We start from the raw sequence: 27,504 nt of genomic DNA, 5'->3' as shown, positions 1-27,504 counted from the left end.
TATCCTAAAATGGATACCTACAGCCTTTTTGAATGAGCAGAATGGATTTAGACTATTTCCTTTTCCTTGGTTTCTACCATGTTGTGTTTATCTTGAGTTCAAAAAATTCTTTTGTGGCCTGCTTTTTCTGTCCTTTCAAAAAACAAAACAACTGTTTGGAGTGGATGATTTTTCTTCTAGGGAGCAAGATGTGCTTTAATTGAGCCTGAAGCTCACTCGCAACCTCAATTACACTTTGTTCCGGTGAAAAAAGCAGAGTAGTAGCAAGAAGCAGGAGTTTGTTATAATAAGCAAGGTCCCACTGATCTGCTTATCCTGGGGGGGGGGGGGGGGGGATGGGCAGCTGTCCCAGGGTTCCTGATGGCATCACTTGTTGGTATGCCACACAGGAAAATGTATTTTCAGAGATCCTTTGAGTGATTGTGTTGTTTATCAATCAGCAGATGGTGTTTGCTTCCCCCATCGCTAGGGTCCCAAGATTAACAAGTGGGGAGGATCCGGGGATTCCCAAGTGTTATTTAGGAGAATGAGAATTGGGCGAGGCATCTTGGTATTCCTTTCTGTTTGGGGGACACCTGCCTCTTCCATGGGTGGTCTGGAGGGGAAAAGCGGAAGAGGGGCCAGCTGATCGGTGGTCCTGAGCTTGCTGGCTGGTGGCTCCGGGGCAGTGCCTGGCTCCGCTTTGGGCAAGTGTGGATTACTAGAGTGCGGGTCACGGAGAAGCCCTGGGACACACGGCTCCGTCATCGTGAAGGAATGTATAAGGCATCGGGTGGCCCCTGAATCCTGTCGCACACATCTGCTTTCCCAGAAATAGAACTGGGCTGCAGGGCCGGGGCCCGGTTATTTGGAATAAGGGGGAAGGGGGCTTGTACTTGTGGCAGTCTCGTGGCTCCTCATCGTAACCCTGTCTCGTCTGCCCTCTTGCCTAGCACACAGTTCCATGTTCTGTATCCTGCTCAGCACACTGGCTTCCTTATGTCTTAATGGGCATCAGTCTTTCCTTTTCATGTCATTGATTCTCACTCCTGGCCACTCCCTCCCCTTTTTGCTTATTGAATAGGCACTGTTTTTTTTTTTTAACTTTACCTTAGATGATTATGATCATCTTATCCATAGCAACAAATAAAAGTACACAGGTCTTGATTGAATGCCAAGGCTGCAGCTCAATCTAGGCAGGGTTGTCTGCTATTCATAAACTGCTTAAGATGTTTTCTTGTAGTTTGTGACATAAGCAGAACGCTTTGATTTGGTTTCTTTCTACAGCTCCATTTTCAGTCCGGCAGCACACATTACTCTGCGTACAAAACGATTGAACACCAGATTGCAATTCAGGTAGGAAATGCAAGAGATTCTGAAGCTTGAATTGTCAATATGTAGGTCTCTTGTGTCTTTTATTCTCTGCCCCCTTCCCCCAACCTTGATGATGATGATATGATGGTGATGATGGTGATGGTGGTGATGGTGGTGATGGTGGTGATGGTGGTGATGGTGGTGGTGGTGGTGGTGGTGGTGGTGGTGGAGGTGGAATCCTGGGGGGAGGTGGGGAGCAAAGAAGAACAGCAGAATCAATCCTGTGAAAACGATTGAAAGATAGGGAAAGAAAGAGAAGCCTGTGTTTATTGTTAAGAGTTTCTTGATCGGGCATCATGGGCTCGCAGGCTCCAGTTGGCTTCTTGTTTTTTTTTTTCTTTTTGCCTGGGGAGGCATCTTGAGGGGAGTGAAATGGGGGCAACAAAACGTGAATGGGAAGAATTAAGGGGGGAGGAGACTACGTGACAGCCAGAGAGTTGTTTCCGGTGGATCAGAATCACGTTCAGTGGTGCTAAGAATATCACTTTTGACCTGATTGTCCTGAAATGTTGATTTCTCTGGGGCCTGTTGATATATGACACTGAGAGTGCTGGAAGGGACAGGCGACAGATCCCAGCTTCTGATGAGTGTCCTGTTTCCTGCTCGCCTAGTACTTCCATTCTCTTCAATCCAACGGCTAAACAAATCATGGACTAATATAGACTTGGAGCTGAGCTGAGGCCAGCAGAGAGCAGTGGTGGAGGGAGGCAGACTAATACAATTTTCATCTGTCTGCCTGGCCTCGGCTGTGCCTCACTGATGGTGTAACTGATGGTCCCAAAACTCTGTGTGTTTTGGTTTAACCCTTTGAAGGAAGGCTTTGAAAACCTTTGTGATAGAGTCTTAAAGTCTGGCTCTTCTGAGTTGATGTTGGTTTGTTAGCTCATTCACATCATTCTGTTGCTGTCCTCCTTGTAGAGAGCCCTTGCAGGCGACTTCAAAAAGCTCATGAAAAATGCTTATTGGAGGGGCGGGCATTTGACCTAGGAGTGAAGACACTGCTTGGGATGCCTGGAACAGAATGCCTGGGTTTGAGTTCCAGCTGTGCTTCCGATCCCATCTTCCTGCTAACATGCATTCAGTAGGAGATGGCTCAAGTGCTTGCATCCCTGCCAACCACACGGGAGACCCAGGTTTACTTCCTGGCTCCTGGTTTTGGCCTGGCCCAGCCCAGCCCTTGGCTGTTGCAGGCAGGCATTTGGGAAGTAAAGCAGTAGATGGACGTGTTCTGCCTCTCAAATAAATTAAATAAGTAAGCAGAAGTTAAAAGAAAAATGTTTATCATGAAAAACACTGCATGTATTTCACTGTGTGTGTGTTTGTTTTAAACACCAAAGTAAATCGACGTATCCATTCCATTTTCCCACGAACTGTCGGGAGTACTTCCGAATGTAGGTGGGAGCCACAGTCACGTCGCATCTTTGTAGTTCTGCCACCTCAAATCCCCATCTTGCTCCCTCAGACTATCAAATGGCCATTAGCCCCAGGTCAGTGGAATTATTCCGCCGGGGAAACATGAGAGTCAGCAGACATTTTTATCTGGCCGAGTCCTAGTATGTTTGTACTCATTTCAAGGCTACAGTAACTTACTTGGTCCCTCGCAGGGTTGTGTTGCTGCAGTAGGGGAAAGCGTTTCTTGATTTTAGCCTCCTGCCCTCAGATGTGTTCAAGACGGGCGCATGGTCAGCCTGCGGTTCCTTTGTGCTGGCACACTTCCTGTCACACCCTGAGTCTTTGTGGCCAACCCCGGGTCCTTGTGGCCAACGGCACTAGTTGAGACGCAGAGCTTGGGAAGAGAACCAGCCCACAGCCTGACTCTTGGTGACTGGGTGGCCAACCAGTGTCCTGAGGCCTGCTACATCTCCTGGGGTGCTGGCAAACCAGGCTTCCTGGGGTATGGAGACTGTTGAGGTTGAATAGGATCCCGATCCTTATCTCAGCGTGGAAAGGCTGGCTGGGGCCCTGTCACTGGGAGACCAGCCGAGACTGGACCAGCTGTTGTGTCTTTACACCCGTGGCTGAAGTGCCCCTTGTTCGTCTTTGTCCAAACCACCTGGCACGGTGCAGGCCATGGGAAGCTCTTTCTCAGGAGTAAATTACAGAGCTCATTGTCTGGAGGACTGAGGGCATTACTATGTCTCCATGAACAGGTAGTATTGTTTGCCCTGCCTCTATTTGCTGAGGCTGGATGCCCATGTGGGCAAACAGAGAGGCATTTTATGAGAGACCCAGCACCATGCTCTCAGTGCGCCTTCTCCCCCAGTCTGTGCTGCCCCAGCACGAGGCCAGGCAGAATGGCATCTCGCTGTGATTTTAGTGTGGACATCGAAGGATGAATGGCCAGAAACCGGAGAAGCCAAGGGTGACGGGGGCGAGGGGAACCTCAGACAAGATGGAACTGTTCTCAAAGCACCTTGGGCAGCTCAGTGTGCATGTGGGGCGGGGGTGAGTGGTGAGGATGTTGTCACTGGGGTGCAGCAGGCAACAGGCATTTGACTGTCCCCCTGTTCTCCGATTCAAGGATTAAACGCAACTTGATTGTTAGGGTGGAATTGTCTTCCCTGGAAACTTAAAGCTGTTTAACCCTAATGGATACCATATTTTAATAGGAGTGAGCTTGTTGGTCTCCTAACTATGTCCTAAAATAACCTCAAAAGAAGTGTGACACTGTGCATCTCATGAGAGTGCTCTTTCCTCTGCCCGTCCCCTCCTGTGATTTCGGGACTTGGCCAAGTTCACTGTTGATGTGAGTGACCTCTGAGTAATTCTATCTCATGTCACATTCTTTGGACACAGTTGCTATGTTGGGATCTCACCCACATTTTTGCTGGAGAGGCAGAGAGACAGAGTGAGTTCCCATCGGCTGGTTCACTCCCCAAATGTAATGACTCGGGTTGAGCTGAGGCCAGAGGCAGGAGCCACAACAGTCCAGGTCTCCTGTATGTGTGGCGGGGACCCAGTCGCTGGCAGTCGGGAGTGGGAGCCTGGTACTCTGTGTGGGATGTGGACATTGATTGTAACCACTATATGATAATCTCCTAGCTCCTCTCTGTTTTGCAAAGAGTAACAGAATGGCCACATTCTCCCACAATGGGTAATATAAATATAACTAGAATGAAAGTTAAAAGGCCTTTTAAAAACACATTTAATTCTTTACACTTTAAACATTTTTATTGAAGTATAGTTTTTTAAATTTTTTAAAAAGATTTACTTATCACTTGAAAGGCAGAGTTACAGAGGGAGAGAGAGAGAGAGAGAGAGAGAGAGAGAGAGAGATCTTCCATCTACTGGTTCACTCCCCAAATTGCCACAATGGCTGGGGCTAGGCCATGCTGAAGCCAGGAGCCAGGATCTCTGGCCAGGTGTTCTACATGGGTGGCAGGGGTCCAAGCACTTGGGCCGCCCTCTGCTGCTTTTCTGGGTGCATAAGCAGGAAGCTGGATCAGAAGCAGAGCAGCTGGGACTCGAACTGGCACCCATATGGGTTGGCAGTGTCTTAACCCTCTGTGCTGCAGTGCCAGCCCAGGATATAATTGAAATACAACACAGTACACAGGTGTCTGGTAAGAGAGGTTGTTGAACTTTTACCTATGTGAACATCTCTGAGATCATCACTCAGATTAACATATGGGACAGATTGTGGTACTTCCTCTGTACAGGGCCAGACAGTTCGAATTTTAGGTTTTTGGGCTATGCAGACTCTACTATAGCCATTCAACTCTGCTGTTGGCATTTGAATGCAGTTGTGTATAAATGTAAAGGAATGGGTATGGCCGTAACCCAGTAAAACTTTATAGAAACAGGCAATGATTTTGGCTCTAGGGGATGTGGTTTCCTGAGCTCGGATAAACAAACCCCCAGCAGGCTCCCTTGTTCCCTCTCTTCCCAGGCATGCATCTTCTCTTCCTTTGTCCCCTGTTCCCAATGGAAATTCTCTCTGTTGATTCGTTTTGCCTGTTTCGGCTTCCTGTAAATGGAGTCGTCTAGAACGTACTGCCTGGTGTATGACCTCACGCAGTGCTATGTCTGTGAGTTCCGTTCCTGTGATTGTGGGTAGTTGAGCTTTTGCTGTTTTTCATTGCTGTGTAGTGTTCCATGTGCGACCCTTTCTGTTGTTGGATACTTGGACAGCTTTCAAGTTCTTGCCATTATGAGTAAAGCTTTTGTAACCCTATCATACATGTCTTTGAGAGGAAAATGTGTCTTGTTTCTGTTGTTCATACCCCAGGAGTGGACTTGAAGAGGCATGAGGTGTGTATGTAGCTTTGCATTGGCCCCAGTTCCAGAGCTCCGCTGTGACTGGTGACCTAGAAGACAGTGGACTGGCAGGCTGGGTCCAGGGAGGTGGGCGTGTGCTGCACATGTGCAGGAACAGGGGATGGGAGATAAGTGTCTCTGTGTCTCTGGTCTCCCTGATCACAGCTCTTCCAGCACTGGTCTCTCATCGTTACTCCAACCCCAAGGGCAATGTTGTAATCAAGGTCAAGACCGGCGGAAGATGTCTCCCGGGGTTGTCAGAACAGCTACTTCAGAACCAATTAAGCCTTTGTTTTAAGAGTATTTTGGCCAAAGGTTGATATTTTAACACCGAGTCAGATGTGATTTAGGAAAAAAAAAAACTCCACATGCAGCAAAAACAAACCGCGTAGACCTTTTCCGGGTTGTTTTTCTTTTAGGACGTGAATGGCGTGTGGTTGTGTGTGTGCACAAAGACAACTAGGAGAGGATCCAGAAGAAATGGACCGTTTTATTTGTTTACACAGCTGAGCAGTGGAGACTTCAGTGGGTGTTACTTTCACTCACGTCTTTGCGCTGGCGAGTTCCCACCCGTGCCTCCTCACGGCAGAACCCCTCGGCTGGGTCTTGGGATACCCCAGTTCCGGAGCACCACTGGGACCCTGGACCATGTCCTTGTCCTGTGCTGCCTCTTACTCCTGGGCATGAGCTTCATGTTTTGTCTCGCCCTGTCTTGAGAGGTGGATGGCCCTGAGGTGCTGGCTTGGAGTCCGGCTCTGCCCAAGCAGGCCCTCACTGCTGATGGTGAGCATGGCCAAGGGTGAGCACCAGCGGACTTGAGCAGATGTGAAGGGCGCGGGGCAGCGCTGGCAGGGCTCCTGGCTCCTATTCCGTGTTGAGGTTTCTGCTGACGGTGAACACCGCCCTTCTGGGCGTGTCCCTCTCCCCCTACCCCCAGGTTACCCGGCCGCTTCACTTTTCATGAAGATTTACTGATCAGGGCTAAGTGGAGAGCTTCCAGGAATGAGTTGACTTCTGGCAGGGGTCACTTTCTTGCTTTTCTTATAGTCCCTTGGCCAGCTCTGGCTGTGAGATTTCATGTCTGCTTTCTACAAGGAAAGAAGGGCAAGTGTGTGTATTTCTGTGAATTTGGGTTTTATCTATATGTGTGTGTGTATATATATATATATATATATGTTCAAGTGTGGTCATATGTATATATGTGCAGTGCATGCATTTGTACACGTGCATGATTGTGTACATGTATCCACATACATGTGTATCTGTATGTATGTACAAATACGTGCATGTGTGTATGATTGTGCGTGTGTATGTATGTGATTGTGCGCCTGCATGCGTGTATTTATATGCATGCTTGTACCTATGTGTATGTATACAGCGTATGTATATGTATGTCTGTATGATTGTGTATGCACGCGTGTGTATGTGTGTGTGTGTACACACCAAAGTAATTTGACAAACTGTGTGGATATCAAGTAACTCACTTGAGAGAGGTTCATTTACTTGCTATGGTGATGATTTTTAGCTTAATTGCCTAATTTAAGTCCATGTTCTTTCATTCAGAAATATTTGTTGGGTGTCTCCTATGTGCCAGATCTGTGGGAATTCATCACTGAGCAAGGTCAATGAAAGCCCCTTGCTCTTCCTGAGCGTCAACTCCAGTGACTTGCAGAGACTGCCCCTCCCCCCCACCCCCCTAGTCTGGTGGAACAGGCTTCTGGTGTAGTCTAGGAGTTACATTTTGATATAGTTGGTTTTTTTTTTAGCCTGCTGGAGTTTGCAAATTGATGTCTTAGAGTCTTCTGAAGTCAATCAATTGCTGCTTTATTGGATGCTGGGTCATCTTCTGTGGCTGAATAAGAGCCAGGGGCTGCCAAGTGCTGGCCTGGGATAGCATTTTCTCATTTTGCATGAGAAACGACTGCCCCTCTGTTCAGAGGAGCCCTTGCATCTCCAGACTTTTGAGAAGACAGTGGGTATTTTTGCAAAGCTCTAGAAGAGGCGTTTGTTTATGAAACAGTCGTGTGCTTGGTCTCGGGGTCAGAGGCAATAGTAATGGTTAATAATAATAGCAGTGTATGTTTTTTGAATCCTCGGGATGCATAGGGTCTGGTGTTAAGTGCTTGATGTGGATTATTTATTGATTTCTCCTAACAACGTAGAAGGAAACCTGAAAAATGCAGTTCTCTTACCATTATTCTCATTTGACAAATGATAGAACAGATACCTGAGCTGTTTTCTCCAGGATTAGTCAGGATTCAGGCCCAGGCACTGTGACTGGAGGGAGGCCGGATGACATAGACCAGCTGGTATCTGCTCAGGGTGACACTCAGGAGGGTCCCCGAGGCAGTGACCTAGGGAGTGGCTACCCGCGAGCATCCTCGGAGCTGCTCAGACACTGAGCATGCTGGCTTCTGCTCCTTGGAGAGTCCCGTTCTGTAGGACTGGGTCAGTCTCCTTGAACTTGACTGTGCATCACCCATCAGCTGGAGGCCACCTGGAGAGCTGCTTCCGATGCAGATGGGGGCTCTGCTCCTGGAGTTCCAGGTTCCGTGGTTCTGGGCCGAGTCTGACTGTGTGCAGTTTGTACAGGGTTCTGAGTGGTGCTGATGCCCTGGCAGGGAGCAGTCCTTGGAGAACCATGGGGCCGCCACGATGGTCCCCAGCACGGACCTCAAGGCTCAGTCACCTGGCAGTGCTTGGACCCAGGCCCTGCCCCTGACAACTGGGTCGGCGTCTCTGTGGGATTGGGGCTGGGGTATTCCTGGTTTGCCAAAGCTTTTCAGCAGATAGGGTTGAGGAGCAGCAGTCTTGAGACCCCTAGGGTCTACACCCCTTGCCTTGGTTTTGGATGCTTCTCACGTACGCAGTCTTACTAGAGAACCGCCGTGGAAAGCCATTTTGGGGTTGGCTTTGTGGTCGTCACTGGGCTCTCCTTCCTTGTTTTGGGGAGAAGAGAGTTTGTGTCGAGTTCTGCGGGTGACTTAGGTCCCTCCATGCGGTAGGCGTCTCCATTCTGAGAACATTGTGTTACTAGTACCCGTGAGACAAGCAGGAGTCTGGTGTCATGTGTGAGGGCCGACAGAACCTGGAAGCTGAAGGGCCCTGGCTAGTGGTGCTTCTCAGATGCTCAGGTCATGCTGCAGAGAGATTCGGGTCTGGAGTGTGGCCTGGGATTCTGCATGTCTGACAACTCCCAAGCGATGCTGCTGGTATGCAGACTGCTCTTGCAATGGAGCCCAGATAGAGGCTGTTTTTTTTTTTTTGTTGTTGTTGTTGTTTTGTTTTTGTTTTTGTTTTTTTTAAAGGCTTATTTTTATCTACTTGAAAGGCAGAGAAAGAAAGAGTTATCGAGATCTTCCATCTGCTGGTTCATTCCCTAAAGGCTTGCAACAAGCAGGGGCTGAAGCCAGGAGCCCAGAACTTGATCCAGGTCTCCTACATGGGTGGCAGGGCCCAAGCCCTTGAGCCATTATCTGCTGCCTCCCAAGATGCATTAGCAGGAGATTGCATTGGAAGTGGAGAATCTGAGCCTTGAACCACACACTCTGATGTGGGAGGTGGGCATCCGAAGCAAGGGCTTAACCTGCTGCATCTCCGAGAGCAGCCTGATAAATTACATCTTGACAGGAAACCGAGGAGCCAAGAGGTGGATGGTTTATCCGAGGGCCCACATCTTGGTGGAATCAGGGCGAGATAGGAATCCGGGAGAGCAGCTCAGCTTTATTTCTTCTGTCAAGGGGAAGCCAGCATCTTGTCTAAGCCAGTAGCCGTCGCATTACATTGGCCAGATAAAACAATCTAGTTTTACCGTTTTTAACTGATATCATTTTTAAACCTATGTCTGTGCTAATTATATCACTGCCTGTGTGTGAGCTGAGGTGTTCGTATCTGTTCATTCTCCACCGCAGGAAGGCACGTGGGGGCACCAGCATGCGTGGTGTGTAAGAGGGCTCGTAAGGACACGGCGAGAACGGCTGGTAGCCCTGGCCTGGAACAGGGCAAGAGAGTGAAGGCGACTGTTCTCTGGCCTTCTGTGTGCCCCAGCGTTGGGCACAGCAGGTGGCTCCAGAGGGCGGCTCTGTGGAGTCAGCTGCTTGTCTTTCCTTCGCATAACCGTGTGATTCCTGCTTTACAATATTGGCTTTTTATGAAGTCCCTGGAAGTCGTAGGGCTGTGGAGCTGAGGACAGAAGTTTCCAAATGGGTCATGATGACACTTGCAGGCTCATCACACTGAGTCCTTAATGTGCCGCTGGAGTCGGATTTGGTTGGATGCAATCAGGTGCTGCTGAAACAGAGAAGTGGCTGTGTGTGTGTGTGTTTTTTTCTTTTTCTTTTTGCCACTCTACCTTGAAATCCCTGCATGTTCTCATGAAACAGAAATGGCATGGACCATCCTTCCTGAGGGTCTTCCAGGTCCATGGGGGTTGGCAGTGTGTTGTGTGTTTAATATTTAATATTTAAAGTTTGAAAGCAGCTGCATGTACTCTGTTGCTCCGTCTGTAATGTGCACTATGAAAAAGCAGCATCAGAACCGAAAGTGTGGACTCCTTGAAGCATTAGGAAGGGTAGAGTTCCTAAAACCCTTGGGTACCCCGAATTCTACATAGATTGAGGTCCAAGTGGAAGCTGGCCCTTCTTTGCCCTTGATTAATAGTGGGGTCTCGACAAGGGAGGATGGCTTGATGCAGGTTTTCTTTTTTCTTTTTTTATTAGACAGACAGAGTTAGACAGTGAGAGAGAGAGAGAGAGAGAGAGAGAGAGAGAAAGGTTTTCCTCCGTGGGTTCACCCCCCAAATGGTTGCTACGGCCGGTGCCGCAGGTAGAGGATTAGCCAAGTGAGCCATAGTGCTGGCCCCCCAGGTTTTCTTTTTTAAAAGGTTTATTTGTTTATTTGAAAGGCAGTTATACAGAGAGAGAGATTTTCCATCCACTGGTTCACTCCCCAAATGGCTGCAACATCTGGGGCTGGGCCAGGCTGAAGCCAGGAGCCAGGAGCTTCATCCAGGTCAGCCATGTGGGTGGCAGGGTCCCAAGCACTTGGGCCATCTTTTGCTGCTTTCCCAGGTTTGTTAGCAGGGAGCTGGAGTGGAAGTGGAGCAGCTGGAACTCCAACTGGCGCGTATCTGGGATATAGGCATTGCAGGCGACCTCACCTGCTGCGCCACAACGCTGCCCCTGGTGCAGGATCCCCACCCTGGACGTTGTGGGCTGCATCATTCTGCATTGCACGGGACTTTGCTGAGTTGGAGAAGGTTTAATTTGCACCATTCTCTGACCTCTTCATTTTTTTTCTTAAGTATTTGTTTATTTTAAAAGTCAAGCCGGCCCTGCGGCTCAATAGGCTAATCCTCCGCCTGCGGCGCCGGCACACCGGGTCTAGTCCCGGCTGGGTGCTGGATTCTGTCCCGGGTCTAGTCCCGGCTGGGTGCTGGATTCTGTCCCGGTTGCCCCTCTTCCAGGCCAGCTCTCCGCTGTGGCCAGGGAGTGCAGTAGAGGATGGCCCAAGTGCTTGGGCCCTGCACCCCATGGGAGACCAGGAGAAGCACCTGAGTCCTGCCTTCGGATCAGCGCGGTGCGCCGGCCACGGCGGCCATTGGAGGGTGAACCAATGGCAAAGGAAGACCTTTCTCTCTGTCTCTCTCTCTCACTGTCCACTCTGCCTGTCAAAAAAAAAATTAAAAAAAAAAAAAGTCAAAGTTACAGAGAGACAGAGAGATCTTCCATTTGCTGGTTCACTCCCCAGGTAGCTTCAACTGCCACACTTGAGTCAGGCTGAAGCAAGGAGCCAGGAGCTCCATCCTGGTCTCCCATGTGGGTAGTGGGCAGCAGGCACTTGCATCATCTTCCACTGCCTTCCCAGGCCCATTAGCAGGGAGCTGGGACTTGAACCCGTGCTCTGATATGGGATGCCAGCCTTATAAGCAACAGTTACCCGCTGCCCCTCAACGCCGGCCCGGCCTCGATGTTCTTGAAGTCTCTAGCATCCACCGAGAATGTCTCTAGAAATTGCCAAATGTTCCCTCAGGGTCCAAAATCACCCCTGGCTGGGAACTCCTGGCCTTGTATGATAGTTTAAAGTGTGTGGCCTGCAGTGATGTGAAAGCAAAGACACCTGTGCTGCAGGAGATGGGTTGTTGAGTTGGTGTTTCTTTTTTTCATTTTTTATTTTTGACAGGCAGAGTGGACAGTGAGAGAGAGAGAGAGAGACAGAGAGAAAGGTCTTCCTTTGCCGTTGGTTCACCCTCCAATGGCCGCCGCAGCCGGCGCACTGTGGCCGGCGCACCGCGCTGATCTGAAGCCAGGAGCCAGGTGCTTCTCCTGGTCTCCCATGGGGTGCAAGACCCAAGCACTTGGGCCATCCTCCACTGCACTCCCGGCCACAGCAGAGAGCTGGCCTGGAAGAGGGGCAACCGGGACAGAATCTGGCGCCCCGACCAGGACTAGAACCTGGTGTGCCGGCGCCGCTAGGCAGAGGATTAGCCTGTTGAGCCCGAGAGCCGAGGGTGGAGTCTCAGTTCTTCAACCTCCTAATCTGTAAAATGGGATATCTGTAGGACCTAGGTCCAGAGGGCCCCTGGGGGATTAGGTCACGAGATCAGGTGCGTCCCAAGCCGGGCAGTGCCGTGCACCTGATAAATGCAAGGTGCTGGCTTCCTTGTTGAGAGCCACGCAGGACTTGTTGGCAGGTTTAGAGAACGCCTCCTCCGGATATGCATTGTGTATTTCTTCTGTCAAGAGCATCCCACATGATAAATTTGATAACCGGGATGATCTTTGCTGGGTAACAAAGATTTATGACTCCTGTTGGTTGCTGTTTGCATTTCTCTCATGTCACTTAAAAATTCTGCCTCGTCCTTGTTCCGTTTGACTGGAATATAAACTCTTCTGAAAGGCTGAGATTGTTACTTTCTCCTGTTTCTACCTCTGTGGCATCGTGCAATAGTTCCCAGGACACAGTAGGTGGATAGCGAGGGGCCTGAATGCACTTAGGTCCACAACTGTGGGCAGAAGCCAGCAGAGCAAGCCCGTCAGTGAGACTGGGCTGAGTGGTCATTAGAGGAAGCAGCCTTTTCTGAAATGTTACTAGTAGTGTCTCCTATAGCATGAAACCCAAAAATAAGTTTTGTTTCTAGTCAACTCAATACTTTGATTATTCATTTTACCCTTTGTGAACCTGATGTTCTTGTCTAAGTGTTTCAGAGTTTGATTTCGGTTCTCATTCAGTGCGTGAGTGTGTACTGTCTTCATGACTGGCACAGCTGAGACAGTGGGTAACCGTGCTGGGACGGGTTTTATGACTGTCTTCTCATTTTCACAATGCTTCTAATTTTTAAAACCAATATTAGCCCTTGCGCCCCCCACCCCTTTAATGCCAAGTAGTGTCGGCCATTGTGTCATCACATTTTGTTAGACTTGGACAGTGGTCAGTCACTCCTTCAGGGGCCTTCAGAAATATTTAGACAAGCGTTTTCCGGCTTGTGGATGAACGAACCCACACAGATTCAATCCTTCACATTCCCAGACCCTGTGCCTGTCTGGATATTGAGGTTCAGATGGAGCAGCAGAATAAATAGCTGGGGTAGAGAACCGGAAATTTTTCAAGGCTTGAAAATGTGTGTGTGTGTGTGTGTATGTGTGGTAGTCGCGGCCCATCCCAGGGGGACTGGAAACTTTTCACTAGGGCTTTGGGGAGGCTGCCCTGTAGGCAAGACGGTCTTGTGTCAATAGATTCCAAGTTGATTCAGTAAGCATTGCTGATGATTGAAATTGAAGAATTGTGAAGACAATTCATCTTGAGGAACAGAGAGCATCGGGTGTGAGCCAGGCTGCTGGGAGCAGACATTGACATACGGGCCGTCATCAAACTAATTGTTGTTTGAATTACCTGTTATGATCCGATGACAAATCTGCCTTGCTCCTGCCACTGGAGCAGAAAATGTAGCTTGAATTGGCGTGATGTTAGCAAGTGTAAACTGTACTTCAACAAGATGGATAAACCCAATTATGGGGCAGACCTGTAGAGAGAAAATCCATTTAAATCTCGTAATGTTAAGCAGAGCTGTGTTTAATTCATTTGGACCAATTTGGGAATGATGTATGAGTGTTGCTGCACATTCGTCAAAGGGGGACCGCTTGGGGGAAGGGGAGGTGTCGGTGCTGCCGGCCACTCCGGGAGACAGCTGGGGTGTCGTCTCAGCAGCCGACACTAATGGCGGGGACAGGCAGAAATGACAAAACGATGTACTCACCGCTGTGGGGGAGCGGGTCTGTGCAAATGAACCAATAAGGAAAGCAGATGAAGCAGAGAGAAGAAGAGGAGGTATTTTTTTCTAAATGCTGTTGACAGTCCAAAATAGGAAGGGGATCTGCCTCGCCAGCCCCTGGAGTCAGGACCCTGTCTGGCTCTTCTGAGCCTTACAACAGGGAGGCTGGAAGAGGCGTTTGCTGGAAAGCTTAGGGATGACTTGAGAGGGACAGAGAGGAGATGACTCAATTTAAATGGGCATCTTGGGGCGTTGGCTTCTGTATCAGCAGGGGATTGTTATCCCAAAATATGTGTGTTAGCAAACTTGAAAGGGCGTCTTATCTATGAAACATTTCTGTATGAATTTGTTTAACAGCTGCTAAGTGGTGACTCAGCTTTGCACCTAGTAGGTACTCCAGGGAAGTTGTGAGAGGCAGCTTTTCAGGGCCGGGTCCAGTGCTTCCCATGCTCTAACTCATCAAGATGGTCAAGCACCTTGTATCTAAGTCTCACCTAGTAAGCGCTCCTGGCTTTCACTCCCTGGAATTTCAAGATTTTTTTTTTTTTTTAAACGTAAAAAACCCACAATTTTGCTTTGTAATCCCAGCTCCTAGTGTGTTGGTTTTGCCGAGGGTGTTCTTAGAATGCTCTAGTCTCCTTTTGTTTAGGGAGGAGCTGTTGCAGCCTCCCAATGAGTTGTCTCTTCTTTGGGGGATTTTCTTCTCTCTTTCCTCTGGGTGGGGGGAGCAGGGAACAGGGCTTGGAAAAGGAGGCCTTAGAAGTCTAGAGTGCAGAGGAGCTTGCCAGTGGACAGCCAAGAAATTTGTGGGTGTGTACTCTTGCCCCCGGTGCCCATAAATCTAATCATCAGCATTGCTGGAAGCCCTAAGGATTTTTTTCTTTTGTCATGGGGGGACAGTTCATTGTGTGGGGTCATGGTATACATTTAGTGCCCATTCTGGGCAAATAGTTTTCTCCCGGAAGGCAGCTTTGGTGGGATTTGACTCCCTGGCTTTTCTTCAAGCTTCAACTAAGTTGAAGAACTGATAAGGAGATGATAAAAATTAAGACCTTGCAGCAACATTTCAACACTTTGAATTCTGAGAATTGGAATCTTCCGGTCTTGTTACTGGTAAAGTGTAGCCACAACACTTTGAGAACACTCAAACCACCCTCTTCACCCAAGAGGCCCTGGCTTGTCCACCTTGTGGGTCCTGTGTCATCCTAGACCTGCAGGCCATTGAAGGAATTAGATGAGCTTGGGATGTGCTTCCCAGGCTGAAGGCTTTTGCACCAAGAGAAAGCCTCCCTTGCCTTCTCTGAGTTTTATGGGGGCCTTGTCTGGTTTGGCTCACAGCAGTTGTCAGATTTACACTCCTCAGGGCGGGGTGTAGACGATGTGAATCAGGCAGGCAGCGAATCTGGGGATTTCTGCAGGACAGAACCTTAAGGGAAAGAAAGTATCTGCTTTGCAGGTTAGAATGGCCTGTGTGTGCCAGAGGTGAGTCTTTTTAGGGCCCTCTGGGGCTTTTTCCTGGTTAACTCCCTGCCTTGGGGCAAGAGGAGAAAGCCAGGCTAAAAATCTTGCAGCAATGTACAAAGAGGAAGTTTTGTCCTTCTGATTACTTGCTAAGTTCCAGATGTATAAGCAGAAGACCCAGGACTATTGACTGTGATACAGAAGTGAGATAGTGGGTGAGAGTTCTAGATACAGACTTCATTGATTTATAGAGTAGGAGACTCATTCAGGAGTATTCCAAGAGTCTACCAAGTTCTCAGCTCTCTTATCCTGCAAATCAAAAGCAAATATCCCCCACTTCCCTCATCCCCATCTCCAGTAGCCCGGCTTTCAATCTGAGATCCAGCAGCATTTATTGCTTCATAATTACTGAAGAAGCCAAGAGTTTCTGTGAAGCCCAATATACAGACCTTTTTGTTCTTGAAAGGAGCACTTAAAGGAAGTTTGGAAAGTGCCCCTAAGCTACCCACGCGTTCACCCCAGCACCTCTGTGTTTTATGCACCCTGTTTTGGTTTGTGTTTTCTTAAAACTTGTCACCGTTGCCACATTTTCACACCGGTGGGTGAAGGTGATGACAAATGCCTCCCTGTAGAAGACCCATTTGTGTCTGAGGAACTGGCTGCTGGGTTGGAATCTGTGAACAAGGAAGAGGTTTTGTTAACGCGGGGGCTGCTGGGAGGAGGGCCCCCCTGCCCGGAACAAAAAGGAAAAAAGCTGTGTTTTGCTTGGGCGACTTTGCAGTTGGATTGAATTTGCCAGTTTATCTCCATCAGAAAACAAAACCTAACACACCACTGCTGATGTGATTGTGTCGTTTTGGGCTGGTGGAGGACAAGTGCCAGGGCGGCTGTTTCTGCAGACTGGGCTGGGTGCTCCCACTGTTTCCGGGGAATGAGCGGAGAGATGCTTGCTGGCTCCCGGCTCCACCGGCAGTGAGACTCCGGGCCCAGGTGGTGGTTCATCTCCGGCAGTTGAAGAAGCTGGGTTCTCGGTGGTGGCAGGAACCGATGAGCTGGCGTGGGAAGAGCCCACACAAAACCGCACGCCACATGCAAAGCAGATACGGTTTTGATTTCAGCCGCAGCGCTTGTGTTATCGTCCTTTTTGTCCCTGAGAGTGGATTTTTATCTTTCGGTCTGGCTTCTGGTTTGGTCACGGTTTGTGGTTTCCATTTGCCGGAGCAGCTCACGAGAATTTGGCAGTTCAGGGCAACCCCAGGATGACCTTCCCAGGGGCCGCTGAGTGGGTGACTCACAGTGGCCCTTGCTGGATCCACACCTGGGCTTTCTTCTCCCGCCTTGTTTCTTGTGGAACACCTCTGAGGACTATTCTGGGAACGCGAGACCAACTTGGCGTTGACCTTCCTATGCTGTGTGCTGTCCCCGCCCCTCTGCTTTTCTGTCTTCTTCCTCTGGCACAGAAGACTTTTTCCTCATTCATTAGATTCCAGCCCCAAATTTCCTCATAAAAGAGGAACTTTTATTTTTTTTTAAACCCTAGTATTTGATTTCTGTTTTTTTTTTAATTTGTTACATAAGGCTGGAAATTTTAAATTGGGCAAATTATTTAGTGGCTGTAAGCCTTCATTTTTATTTAATAATAGGACTTGCTTATCAAGTGAGAGTTATTGTGAAATACATCAGAGGGACCCAGGCCAGTGCCTGGCGAACAGGAAAGGCTGAGAGCTAGAACTGTCACCTGCTGGGTGTCCCAGAAGACCTGGGTGGTTGAAACCCTCGCCAGGCGCCTAGATTGGCGATCGAGGGTGTGGTGGATTGTCGGTGCCCGCTGCTTTATCTCGCCCCCTCCCTGCCCTCCTCAGTGAACAATCTGATGTGGGGCTTTTTCTCCAGCGAGACAGCAGGCCAGAACACCTTTTGAAAAGAGTTGGGGTGAAAGAATCCATGTTGGTGACATAATTTATGTCCCCCTTGGAGGGAAAACAAAAAAACCTCGAGGGGGGACCCGGCTGAGAACGATTCAGCTTCTGATGGGCATGAAATCGGGGACAGCAAGACAGGCGTTTGTGGCTTTTGGGTTGCGATGTCTGTTCTCTTCTTTGGCTGAATTGCTACGGCTTAGAACTTCATTACAAAAATAAGTTTAAAAGTTGTCCTTTTCAGCTCTCAAAAGGCAGAGGTCTGGCTCCTGGCTTGTGAACCTAATAACACTTGTTTCATTCTTTAGGAGGGCCTTTCCTGGGGCCCCGGTGGTCCACTCTATTGTCTGTCTGAGTTTATAATAAGCGTGTAACAGCCCCCTCCTCCAGTTTGCCTCCAAGACTGGCAGCGCCGGTTGGTTCCCAGGGACAAGAGACCTGTGGGGCTTGTGGCTGGAAACTGACCGCTCCGGGATTCCTGGGTGCTGGCCCCTGGGGGAGGAGGCACTGGCACCTCTGCTGCTGAGCCTGTGCCTACAACATGGGTCAGCTTTCTGGAACCTTCTTGTGGGGCGTGTTGGCACTTCTGCGTGGGTGACAGTGATGCAGTGAGGAGCTAGTTCAGAAGCATTTGTTCTCGGGGGTGCTTAGGACACGACGGTGATTTCCGCGAGTCGACTTGCGAGCAGCCCTGGGTTCTCGAACGCCTCCTGGTTCCAGGAGGCACCGTTCAGACCTCCCTCCTTCTCAGAAGGCTGGATTCAGGCACAGACTTTCGAGAGATCCGTCTGTATTATTTTTTGCTGTCTTTCTTAAGCTTGTATGGAAAAGAGAAGGCGTGAAACAGAAATCAGAAAGTCAGCCTTGGTCAATGGGTGCGCACTTGCGCGCGCGCACACACACACACCACACATGTGCACACACCCACCCACCCACACACACACCCTGGGCTTTGGGGCCCTAAAACAATAGATGAGTGTGACTGCCTCCTCCCACTCCCTTAGAGAAAGGCCCTGTAGTTCAGCGGGCTTTGTTAATCAGAAAGCTGGGGTGTTTTTCTTGGCCTTGTTCAGTGGCCTCAGGCTACGGAAGTTGCTTCTTCCATCTGCCCTCCTTTCCTGGTGTTCCTCCCTGCTTGTGGGTGCCAGGCCTCCTGAGCAAGAGCAGTGCTTTGCCTTTTTCCTGGGTCTGTTCCTCTTAAGTGACAATGGGGTCCCCACCTATCAGAAATGTCTTCATTTACTTAATCTGATAGTCCCCCTCCCCCCCTCCCTCCCTCCCATTATCAACACCAACAACAAAACTCGTTCCCTAGGCAGCATGCCTTGCGATGAGCCATTGTCCTCTGGGAAGAGCCTTGTCTCTGCATAGGCAGTGGGGAAGAATTAATTACAGGAGAGGAGGAAGCTTAATAATTGGAGTTCGGGGCCCAGGAGCTCTGAGCACCCCTAGGTCTTGCTTTTCAATTACCTGTGTAGAGCTCGCCATTTCTTGGGGGCTCCCTGGGACCAATGCAGGGGCTAGCTCAATTAGGAGCCCCCAGAGTGGTGCTAGATGTGGAGGGAGAAGTTTTTGCTGTAAAAGGAGGTGTTCTGGGAGGGTGGATCAGTGCTTTGGCCCTGAAGTCAGGCATACCTGGGGACGCAAGTCGGAGCCGCCCATCGACTGCAGGTGGGACCTCAGCCTCCTGGGCCTCAGTTTAATCTGTGGAATGGGGAGAAAGCAGCTGTCAGGACTACATGTGGTAACACGCCCAGCCCCTACACAGTGCTAGTGCTAGGCAGAGGGTTGTGAGGTCACGCACGCTGGAGTGCAGGCGAGGGGGTGGATCTTGTCGCTCCATCTTTTCTGCCTACGTCTCTCCTACTGCGTCTCCATCCACATCCTGCTCGTCAGATGCCAACCTCAGAACCCTTCCGAGGAATGAAGCGATTTATTCCAATTGTAGCCCTCCCCTCCCCCAGCACACATATAAACACATGCATTGATTTTTCTTTTTTTTTTTTTTTCTTGTATTACCACAAGGATCAGTTCCTTCTGGCCTAATTCCAGAAACAACATGCCTGTCTTTTTTCATCGTTGAGGAAAAACAGTCTGAAGGCACTATAATTCCTTAAATTGGATTTCAATTCTTGATCCCCTTATGTTCGGTAAACAGAGTGTTATATGAGACATCATTGTTTGGGAGCAAGAGGCTGGCAGCCCAGCTCTTTTCGGAAGGGAATGCACTGTCTTGGAGCCTCCCCTGGTGGGGGCCGTGGGTAGGGGTCCCTAGGGGTGAATGCCCACCATCACTGGGGGTGGAGTTCTCAACCCCTTCCAGAAAAGAATGTGGGGAAAGTTGATGTGACGGGCAGCCTGTTGGTGTGCAGAGCCTTGCTTGGGAAGTGGCACACGTGTGTGTGTGTGCGCGTGTGAGTTGTGTGTTCTACTTAACTCTATTAGTGCCATGGGCAGCTGCCACTTGAAAGCTTTGGAGTTCCTATATTCAAATCAAAGGCACCCAGAAGCCAAGATAAAGGGGACAGTGTGATCTTCAAAGATGAGGAATAAAAAAGTAGTGGGGACTGTTTTCCCGGTGATCCTGCTATCTCCTCTCCCTCTTTTTAAGAACTATTTAGAGAGGGAGCCGCTTCCTCATTCTTGGTGGTTGCATGGGTGCTCAGGCCCTGGTCAAGCCTCCGGCTGTTTATAGAACGGGAGACCGATGACTGGGGAGGCAGAATGGCAGTGTCTTGGGCTGGATCCGAGCTTGCTTGGGGCACTGAGGCACTTCTGTCTCCCTCCCTCGCCTTTTCTTTCTCTGGGCTGGGTCTGCCCCGAGAGTACAGGCTTGGCACGCACTTGCCCAAGAACTGATTAGTTCCTAAAAGAAGCAGTGAGTTGATTGCTTACCAAGATGATGTAAGCTTTGCTCTGGGGTACATCAACTTGGATTTCTCATGCTTTATCTTATAAAGCCTAAATTAACAGCTGGTTTGGTTTGAGTTCTCCGGGATCTGACTAAGGGATTAGAGTCCGTTCTCAAGTGAGTCAATCTAGTTTAATTTATTTCAGGTCTATCAAAAAAGATCAATCAAAGCTCTTTTGAAAGTAAAGCTATAATCGGTCTGCACACTTATAAGTCACTGTTGTTGCACTTGGTGTTTGTCTGGTGGAAAGTGCTCCGGGTGTGGTTAGGTAGATTCATGAGAGCCTTTTCGACATGCTTCCCTTTCTTGTGGCGTCCACACCTCCTCAGGAAGAGTGTGAGAAAACGCCCAGATGGGTGACAGTGCTGACCTGCCACCTGTCTCCAGGGATGCCAGAGCTCTCTGGTTTGGAAATTTCTAGTTTGGTTTAAGTTCATGCCTGGCCCTGAACAAGTCCAGCCTGTTTCCCATCACTGTTTTTGCTCCTGGGTTTTCTGTTGCAGATATTGGTGGATGATACCATACACTGAATTGTTTTCTTTCCCAAATGCATTGAATTCTTTTTCCAAAATGTCTGCAGTGAGGACTCAAGGTAGCTTGTAAGGCTGAAGGGGAAGCCTTGATCCTGGCTTCGCTACTTTGTGACTTTATATGACCTTGAGCAAATCCCTCCTTCAACCTCAGTTTCCATGTCTGTGAAATAGGCTGACAATGCCCTGGGAGGATTGTTGTCACAAAGAAATGAAGTACCACGGTATGTCTTGCGTTTTTGTTTCTCTTAAGCCTTTTAGGGAGAGATTCCTGGAAGCTGAAGTTTCCCCTCCTCACCCACCTCCCCAGTGCATTCAGTAGAAAGAAACCTGGTGTCTCTTTCTGTATGGTGCATAGCCTGGCTGCTGGTCTCTAGAGCATCAGCATGTGGGGAAGAGGATCCAAGGCCAGGCTGTTGCTGGGCGGTGCCCCAGAGTCGTCCTTGGGCTTCTGGCTGTGTGGATGAACCTGGGTGCGGTCGTGAGTCGAGGATCCTCAGGGATGACACCGCCGGGAAGATGGTTGTGCGTCCCCAGGCTGGGGCTGCAAGTGTGGAGTGATCAGCCCCAGAGTTTTGGGTGCAGCTTCAATAACTGGACAATGGCAACGTAACCTGCTCTTGTGCTGCGTGTTAGGCTTCGTGACCTTGATCTCCACTGGCTGGTGGCCCGCAGAGAAGCAGATTGGAAACGCACAGAGGGAAAAGGCCTGGGATTCTTTTCCCAGGGGAGATACAGAGACGATGCCTTGGTGAGAATAGGAAGAGCCTCTGCAAAGCAAGACGTTAAACTTGAGGGTCTGTGTCACTTGTGCTGGGGAGGCCGCGATGTGGGGACACGGTCCTTTCCACCAGGAAGACACAGCAGAGAAGGGTGCCTGGACTGCACATCCCACGCTTGGACTGGGGCTTCTATCTTAGGTAGCTCTTACCTTGGTTCAGTGGAGGCCTTTTGTCTTTCTTTCATTTGACTAAATAAAAATAAAACAGATCGCTTTGCACCTGTCTACCACTCATGGATGCTTTTAGAGCTCAACCACGTGGCCCACTCACCCTTCTGTTACCATTCGTTCCTCCCAGTCCAGAGGGTTTGAACCTTAGCCTCATCTCGAATGCAAACTGAGTCTAGGTCAGTTTTTCCAGCTGTGAATCGGGGCTGGCATTATTCCACGGAGTGTGTGTTAAGGGAGGGGAGTTTACATTTCTGAGGTTCTCTTGTGCTTCTTTATTCAGCAACTATTACTCCAGAAATAACCATAAGAGCAAAAGGAAACAGAAATGAGCTCTTAATGTGTGTCTGTTTCTAGATTATTCTATATTTTTTAACTTGATGCCCAGGGCGATTTTGTCCATCATCCCCATCATACACATGACAAAGGGAATCTCAGAGAAGGTGGTGGACTCTCCCAGAGGACACCTGAGTATGAAGCAGTTGCTGTGGTCCGATGGGAGGGCCCCACCACTCTGTGTGGTCATTGCATTGGTGTGCGGAGGAGAGGCAGCTCTCGGGAGCATAGCTGGGTTTTTCTCCCAGGATCCTTATGTGGACTCTGAAGGTCTCGCCTTTTGAAGATGAGGGTTCTTGTGTCTCCCTCCAAAACAAAAGCTGCTTTGTCCCAAGGCCCTGTGCAGATCTGGATCAGGGCTCCCCTGGATGGTTCTCTGGAGGGAGTGACTGAGGCGAGAGAGTCAGTGGGTAGCTCACCTGGCTGAGTGCACCTGCTCTCAGGTCTGGCTCTCTTGACCCGCCCCTCCTGCTGGTGTCTGCCTCTGGAATTAGCCACTCAAAAACAGAAACAAAGGCACTGTAGAAAGTTGCACGCTGGGTTTTACTATGTCCTAGACGCCTTAATTCATTTTCCCCTCGACTCTTACTTGAATAGAAAGAAAAAAAAATTGATAGTCAGTGCTAATAATTGTGCCATGTAAGGTAATTGGAAGTGTTTCGTTGACATGCTCACGAGAGTTTGCGGCTTTGGCTGTGGGCTGGGATGTAGCACTAGACTTGCCTTGAGTGTCTGCGCGAGCCTTTGATGCAGGTAGACCATATTATAAATAGGCGCGTTGCTATGGTGAGGATGGCAGCCCTTGCTTGCTGTGGGTAACCTTTTCTACCTTCTCGGACACTGTTTCAAAACGCAGCAGCGTGATAGCAGTTCGCTTAATTTGGACCCAGGTAGGGCAGATGGATTGAGGAGATGGAGATCTGAAAATTTGTCCGAGTGATGTTTTGGGCGGTGGTGGATTCAACCCACCTCCCACCATGGAATATTTTTGCAAACTGGACTTCCTCATGATTTACTTAGAAATACATTTTCTCATAGATGGGGTGGGGGAATGGTGGTGGGCGGAAGGCCCGGCTGCCTCTGTCCCCCCCCCCCTCCCCCCCGCTCCTCCTCTCGCAGAGCATTTCTGTGAATTTGTTGGCTTTGATGCCCAGCGGCTCATACAGTGAAATGAAAGTTCAGGTTGGCATGATGCTGAAATGATATTCCTAGTAGTCCGTTCCCATTATACTCCTCAGAATCTAAAGACAATTGCCTGCAGCTCAGGCCTCCTGCAGGAGATTCAGATGGGACCCATTGCCTCAGGGACAGGACTGTTCAGTGCTTGTCCCCGGGGAGCTCAGCCTAGGCACGAGGTTGGTCAGTTTCTGCTGTTGCTGGCAGAGTTAACTTTTAATCCCATCAGGTTTGCAGAATCCCCCTTTCTCCTCCACCTTCTCACCCTCACGCGCCTTGGCCCTTAAACTTGGGGGCAATCTCAGAGCCGAAAAGCTTGTCACAAGTGTAGCAATCGTCAACATTTCCCAGGCTTTTTCTCACCGTGGGACTGGAAGTGATGTTTCCTTGCTCATTTGAGTCTGGCTTTGAGCAATTGAAAGGAGCCCTCCCAGGGCTCAGGATGTGTGCCGGCCACTTGGAATCGGAGTCCTCTGCTCTTGTGACCCTCCCCACCAAAGTGAGCTCCGTGGCCTTCCTCAGGAACCCCCGCAAAACTTCTGGATTCCTTCTTGCCAGGTGGAGAGCGCGTGCCTCGTTGGGGGTCTGGGCAGCGGCCACTTTGCATCTCTCAGCACCCGTGGAGACTCTGTTTCCTTCTCTGGGAAGTGGGCGCCCAGCCTGTATGTGGTACCCCAGGCTCCTGAGTGGGTCAGAAAGGGAGGAACGCCCCCCCCCCCCCCAGGGGAGGAGCACCACGGTGGGCCTTTGACGCCGCCAGGGCTGCCTGTCTTCTGTCCCTGTGCCTTTGGGGGAGGGGCTTTGGCAGCAGAGGGCCCGCTGAGTGCTCTGCCTCCTGGCCCCTCACCCTGGAGCCTGCCTCAGATTGCTGGGGAGTCTCCCCGAGAAGGTGGGGCCAGCACTCGCAGAGATGTGATGTGGGCGGGGCGGGTGGAAGAGTAGGGGTCTGTGAGATGCCATCAGGATGTGCGTGGTGCTCTGGGCGGGACCGCCTGTGGGACTGGGCCGCTGACCCATGCCTTTAGAAGGGGAGCCTTCACACAGCGAGTCTGGACAAGAGCCCTGTTGTTCTCCCCAGCCCTGCCGCCCTGGCAGGATGCAGACTCCATGCAGCCTGTTGGTCAGGCCTAGGGGCGGGGGCGGGGGCGGGAGGGTCCGGGAACCGACCCCCTGCCAGACACCCTTGCCAAGCCCAGAGGAGGTGCTGCCTATCCGTCCCCTCGGGCACTGGGATTGGGCAACCTGGAGAGGAGCGAGCACACGTCCGGCCGCTCTTGGTAGCATAGATTCCATTCCACTCACCACCCTCGCTGGCTCCCCAGCCCGGGGAGGGAAGTGTGCCCTGCGGGAGACACCCAGGCCTGACAAAAGGGCCTTTGTTAGGGCTGGAGGTGAGAATGTGTGGGTGTTGGGATTCCTGGGTTCGGGTGCCTGCTCACTGCCAATCTCCGAGCGCTGGGCTAACATTGCTGGAATCAAGAGGAGGGCAGCCTGCCCAGCGGGGCCTGCGGGAGCAGGAGGCTGCCGGACGCCAAGATTGCTTTGTCTCCCTTCAAGTGCTTGGAGCTCCTGGGAGAGGAGAGACCTGGATCCGGATGGGAGGGGGTGGGTGTGTTTTGAGGAAGACCCCTGGGAACCTGTCCTCCCTCCTGGAGGACCCCGGGAGGCTGTTAGCGTTTCTCTGACTTTCCTGATGCTAAAAATTGAGGTTTCTCCTGTGTCCCCTCCCGCCCCGCGTGGTGGATCAGACTCTTAGAAAGGAACTTTGTTAACACAAGGCCTCGCTTCCTGCGTGGTGAAGGTCCTCGGGCACACCTCCACTCACGTTTCTTTGTGAGTTGTCCCACTGAGCACAGAAAACATGGTGTTGGAGCAGGCGTTCGGCCCAGCAGTTAACACAGCCTCATCCCACGGCAGAGTGCCTGGGTTTGAGTCCTGGCTCCGCCCCCGTCTCCAGCTTCCTGCCCACGCAGACCCTGAGAGGCGGCAGGCAATGGCTGCGGTGGTTGGGTCCCTGCTGCCCGCGTGGGAGGTTTGGACTGAGTTCCTGTCTGGCTTCTTTTGCTTAGGGTAACGCATTCGAGGTCCCTCCGTGGTGTGCCACAGGCCAGTCCCCGGTTCCTTTCAATGGGCAACTAGGCTGGACAGTGCGCGTTTTGTTGCTGTGTTCTGGGTTTGGCCGTGGCGGATAGCGCTGCACGACGTTTTGTGTGGGCAGACGTTTCATTTCTCCGGGGTGCGGGCCTCCCAGTGGGACTGCTGGTCACATCTTAACTCCGTTCAGCTCCCTGAGCAGCTGTCAAACACCAGTTATGTCAGCCAGGTCAGCAGAACGGGTAAAGGTGCAAACAGTGGTCACGTCGAGTCCCCTCCCCCCATGTTGTTCTAACTGCATGGACCCCGGCCTGCTGCATTCCTGTCCCCTGGCGCCTCTGGACAGTGCTCACCTGGGAGCTTTGAGAAAACAAAAGCCACAGCCCCAGGTCAGTTCCCTCACAATCTCTCCAGCTACTGGAATTTCAGCCTGGTTCTTCACAGATCGGGTGTTGCCTGTTTCTCTCTCCTCCCACCTCCCTCCACCATGGGCGAGAAGGGCGGGGACAGGTGAGAGGCAGAGAGGATGAATGAGTGTCACACACATTCTCACCAGCTTGGGTGGGGACGGCATTCCAGGCCCCAGGCAGGTAGTAGGGAAGGGCTCCGGAGAAGTTTGCCCTGTGGCTGGAACACTGGACAGGACCCTCCTAACCCTTGCAGTGTTTGGCCTGCAAGCCCCAGCACAGGCCATTACTGGGAGATATTTGGCCCCCTGCATGGCTGGCGTCTGATCACTGTCTCTGTTGCTGCGCCTAAGCCCTGGGCCAGCGGCAACACCTGCCCTCCTGACTGCAGCTGGCCTTTAGGTGTTGGCCCTGCGGGGAGCAAGGTGGCCGGAACAACAAGAGCCTGGCCTGTACTGGCTCTCCCCAGGTACCTGCGGGACCTTGGGCACGTCACCCAAGCGCAGGCACGAGGGCTTGATCTTCTAGAAGGATCTTCCGCCTGGGTGCTTCCCTGCCACTGAACCCGCCCCTGTCTGCTGTGCTGGTCAGGCAGCATCAGTGTCATTCCCTCCCGAGTCTCATCCAGAGACACTTGCTCCCGGGGGTCCCCTCACTGAGGCCCTCCCTGGGGGTCTCCATCCCAGCAGTGGTCGAGCCGTGGCATCTTCCTTTAGCTGCCCCCATGCGGATGCCAACTCGGGGAGGCTAGGAAGAGTCTACTCCTGGCTTCACTCACAATGTCTTGAGGGTCCAGAAATGCTTGTGACTGAGTTGAATTCCTGACTCTCCCTCGAGGTTTGCACCGGCTGTGGGGGTGCAGCTTGGAACTCCTAGGAGCTGGGATTCCTCCCCGCTCACCCCTCGCCCCACCTTAATAACCAGTATTCAAGGGGAATGGACGATGGTTAAAATGATTGATTGAAAACCGTGTGCGGCTAAGGACTTTGTGTTTGCGACCATCTCCGCTCTTCGCAGCAGTCCTGAGAGCCGGGCCTTGCTTTGTAGACTCCCATTTTACAGACAGGTAGGGGTGAGCCTGGATGAGGCTCCCAGCCTGGCTCCGGAGTCTGGAATGCTCTATTGCTAGCTGAGAGAATGAGCAGATAAAAGGCTGCTGTGTGTTGTGAAAATGGCACTCAGGAGGAGGGCAGCCCTCTCAGACGGGGGCCTCTGCCAGGGGTATCTGTTACAGCACCAACAAAAGATGCTGCCTGCAGTGGTACCCAGTGAGATCCTGCAGTACCTGGCGCCTGCAACCCAGAAAAGGGGAGGCGTGCTGGTGTGTGTGCCCCCGGGGTACCAATGGAGGCAGCCTATGGTGCCAGGTCTCTAGGGTCACCTCCTACCCCAGGGCCTCCTAGCTGTGGCCTTCAGCACTGAGTGATGGCCACAGGTGCCCATGGGGTTAAGCTCACTGCTCAGACCTTGGGGGAGGCCACACCGCTGCTTCTTAGTGACCACGTTTGCCCAACCCTGTCCTTCCAAAGCCAGCTTCGGGCAGGCAGGGTGGGGGGTGGGGAGCTTCTGGTCTTTCTTGCCAGCAGCCTGTACAGATGAAGCCAACAGGCTGCCGCGGTGTGGTCAGCATGCCCAGAGAGAACCTTCCAGCAGGAAGGGGCCAGCGAGGCTGTTTGTTTGAACCCAAGAGAGGTCAAAGTCGTGGCTCTTTAGAGGCTGAGCCGGGAAGAGTCCAGGGTTCTGGGGGTGGGTATTGAGGCTGCAGGGAGGCCCTGGGTTCCTGGGGGAGTAGGTGCAATTCACGCTGTGCGGTGATGGTGGGAGAGGATGCTGCCGATGAG

The 27,504-nt window shown here is 51.1% G+C and overlaps 1 protein-coding gene across 35 annotated transcripts in view; it reads left to right on the top strand.

The window, feature by feature from the left end:
- TCF7L2 (transcription factor 7 like 2) overlaps nt 1-27,504 on the top strand; it is a 195,772-nt gene that overhangs the window by 11,192 nt on the left and 157,076 nt on the right. For 17 of the 35 annotated variants that reach the window (XM_062214955.1, XM_062214964.1, XM_062214957.1 and 14 more), the window contains exon 4: nt 1,267-1,335. The exons of the other annotated variants lie outside the window; for them this stretch is intronic. In XM_062214955.1, the coding sequence (XP_062070939.1) occupies nt 1,267-1,335 (69 nt within the window). The remainder of the gene's footprint in view (nt 1-1,266; nt 1,336-27,504) is intronic. 35 annotated transcript variants of the gene reach the window in all.

The sequence above is a fragment of the Lepus europaeus genome, chromosome 17 (genome assembly GCF_033115175.1).
Source record: "Lepus europaeus isolate LE1 chromosome 17, mLepTim1.pri, whole genome shotgun sequence".
Lineage (NCBI taxonomy): Eukaryota > Metazoa > Chordata > Mammalia > Lagomorpha > Leporidae > Lepus > Lepus europaeus.
Note: the sequence above shows the minus strand (reverse complement) of the source record. Positions and strands in the feature narration are given on the sequence as shown.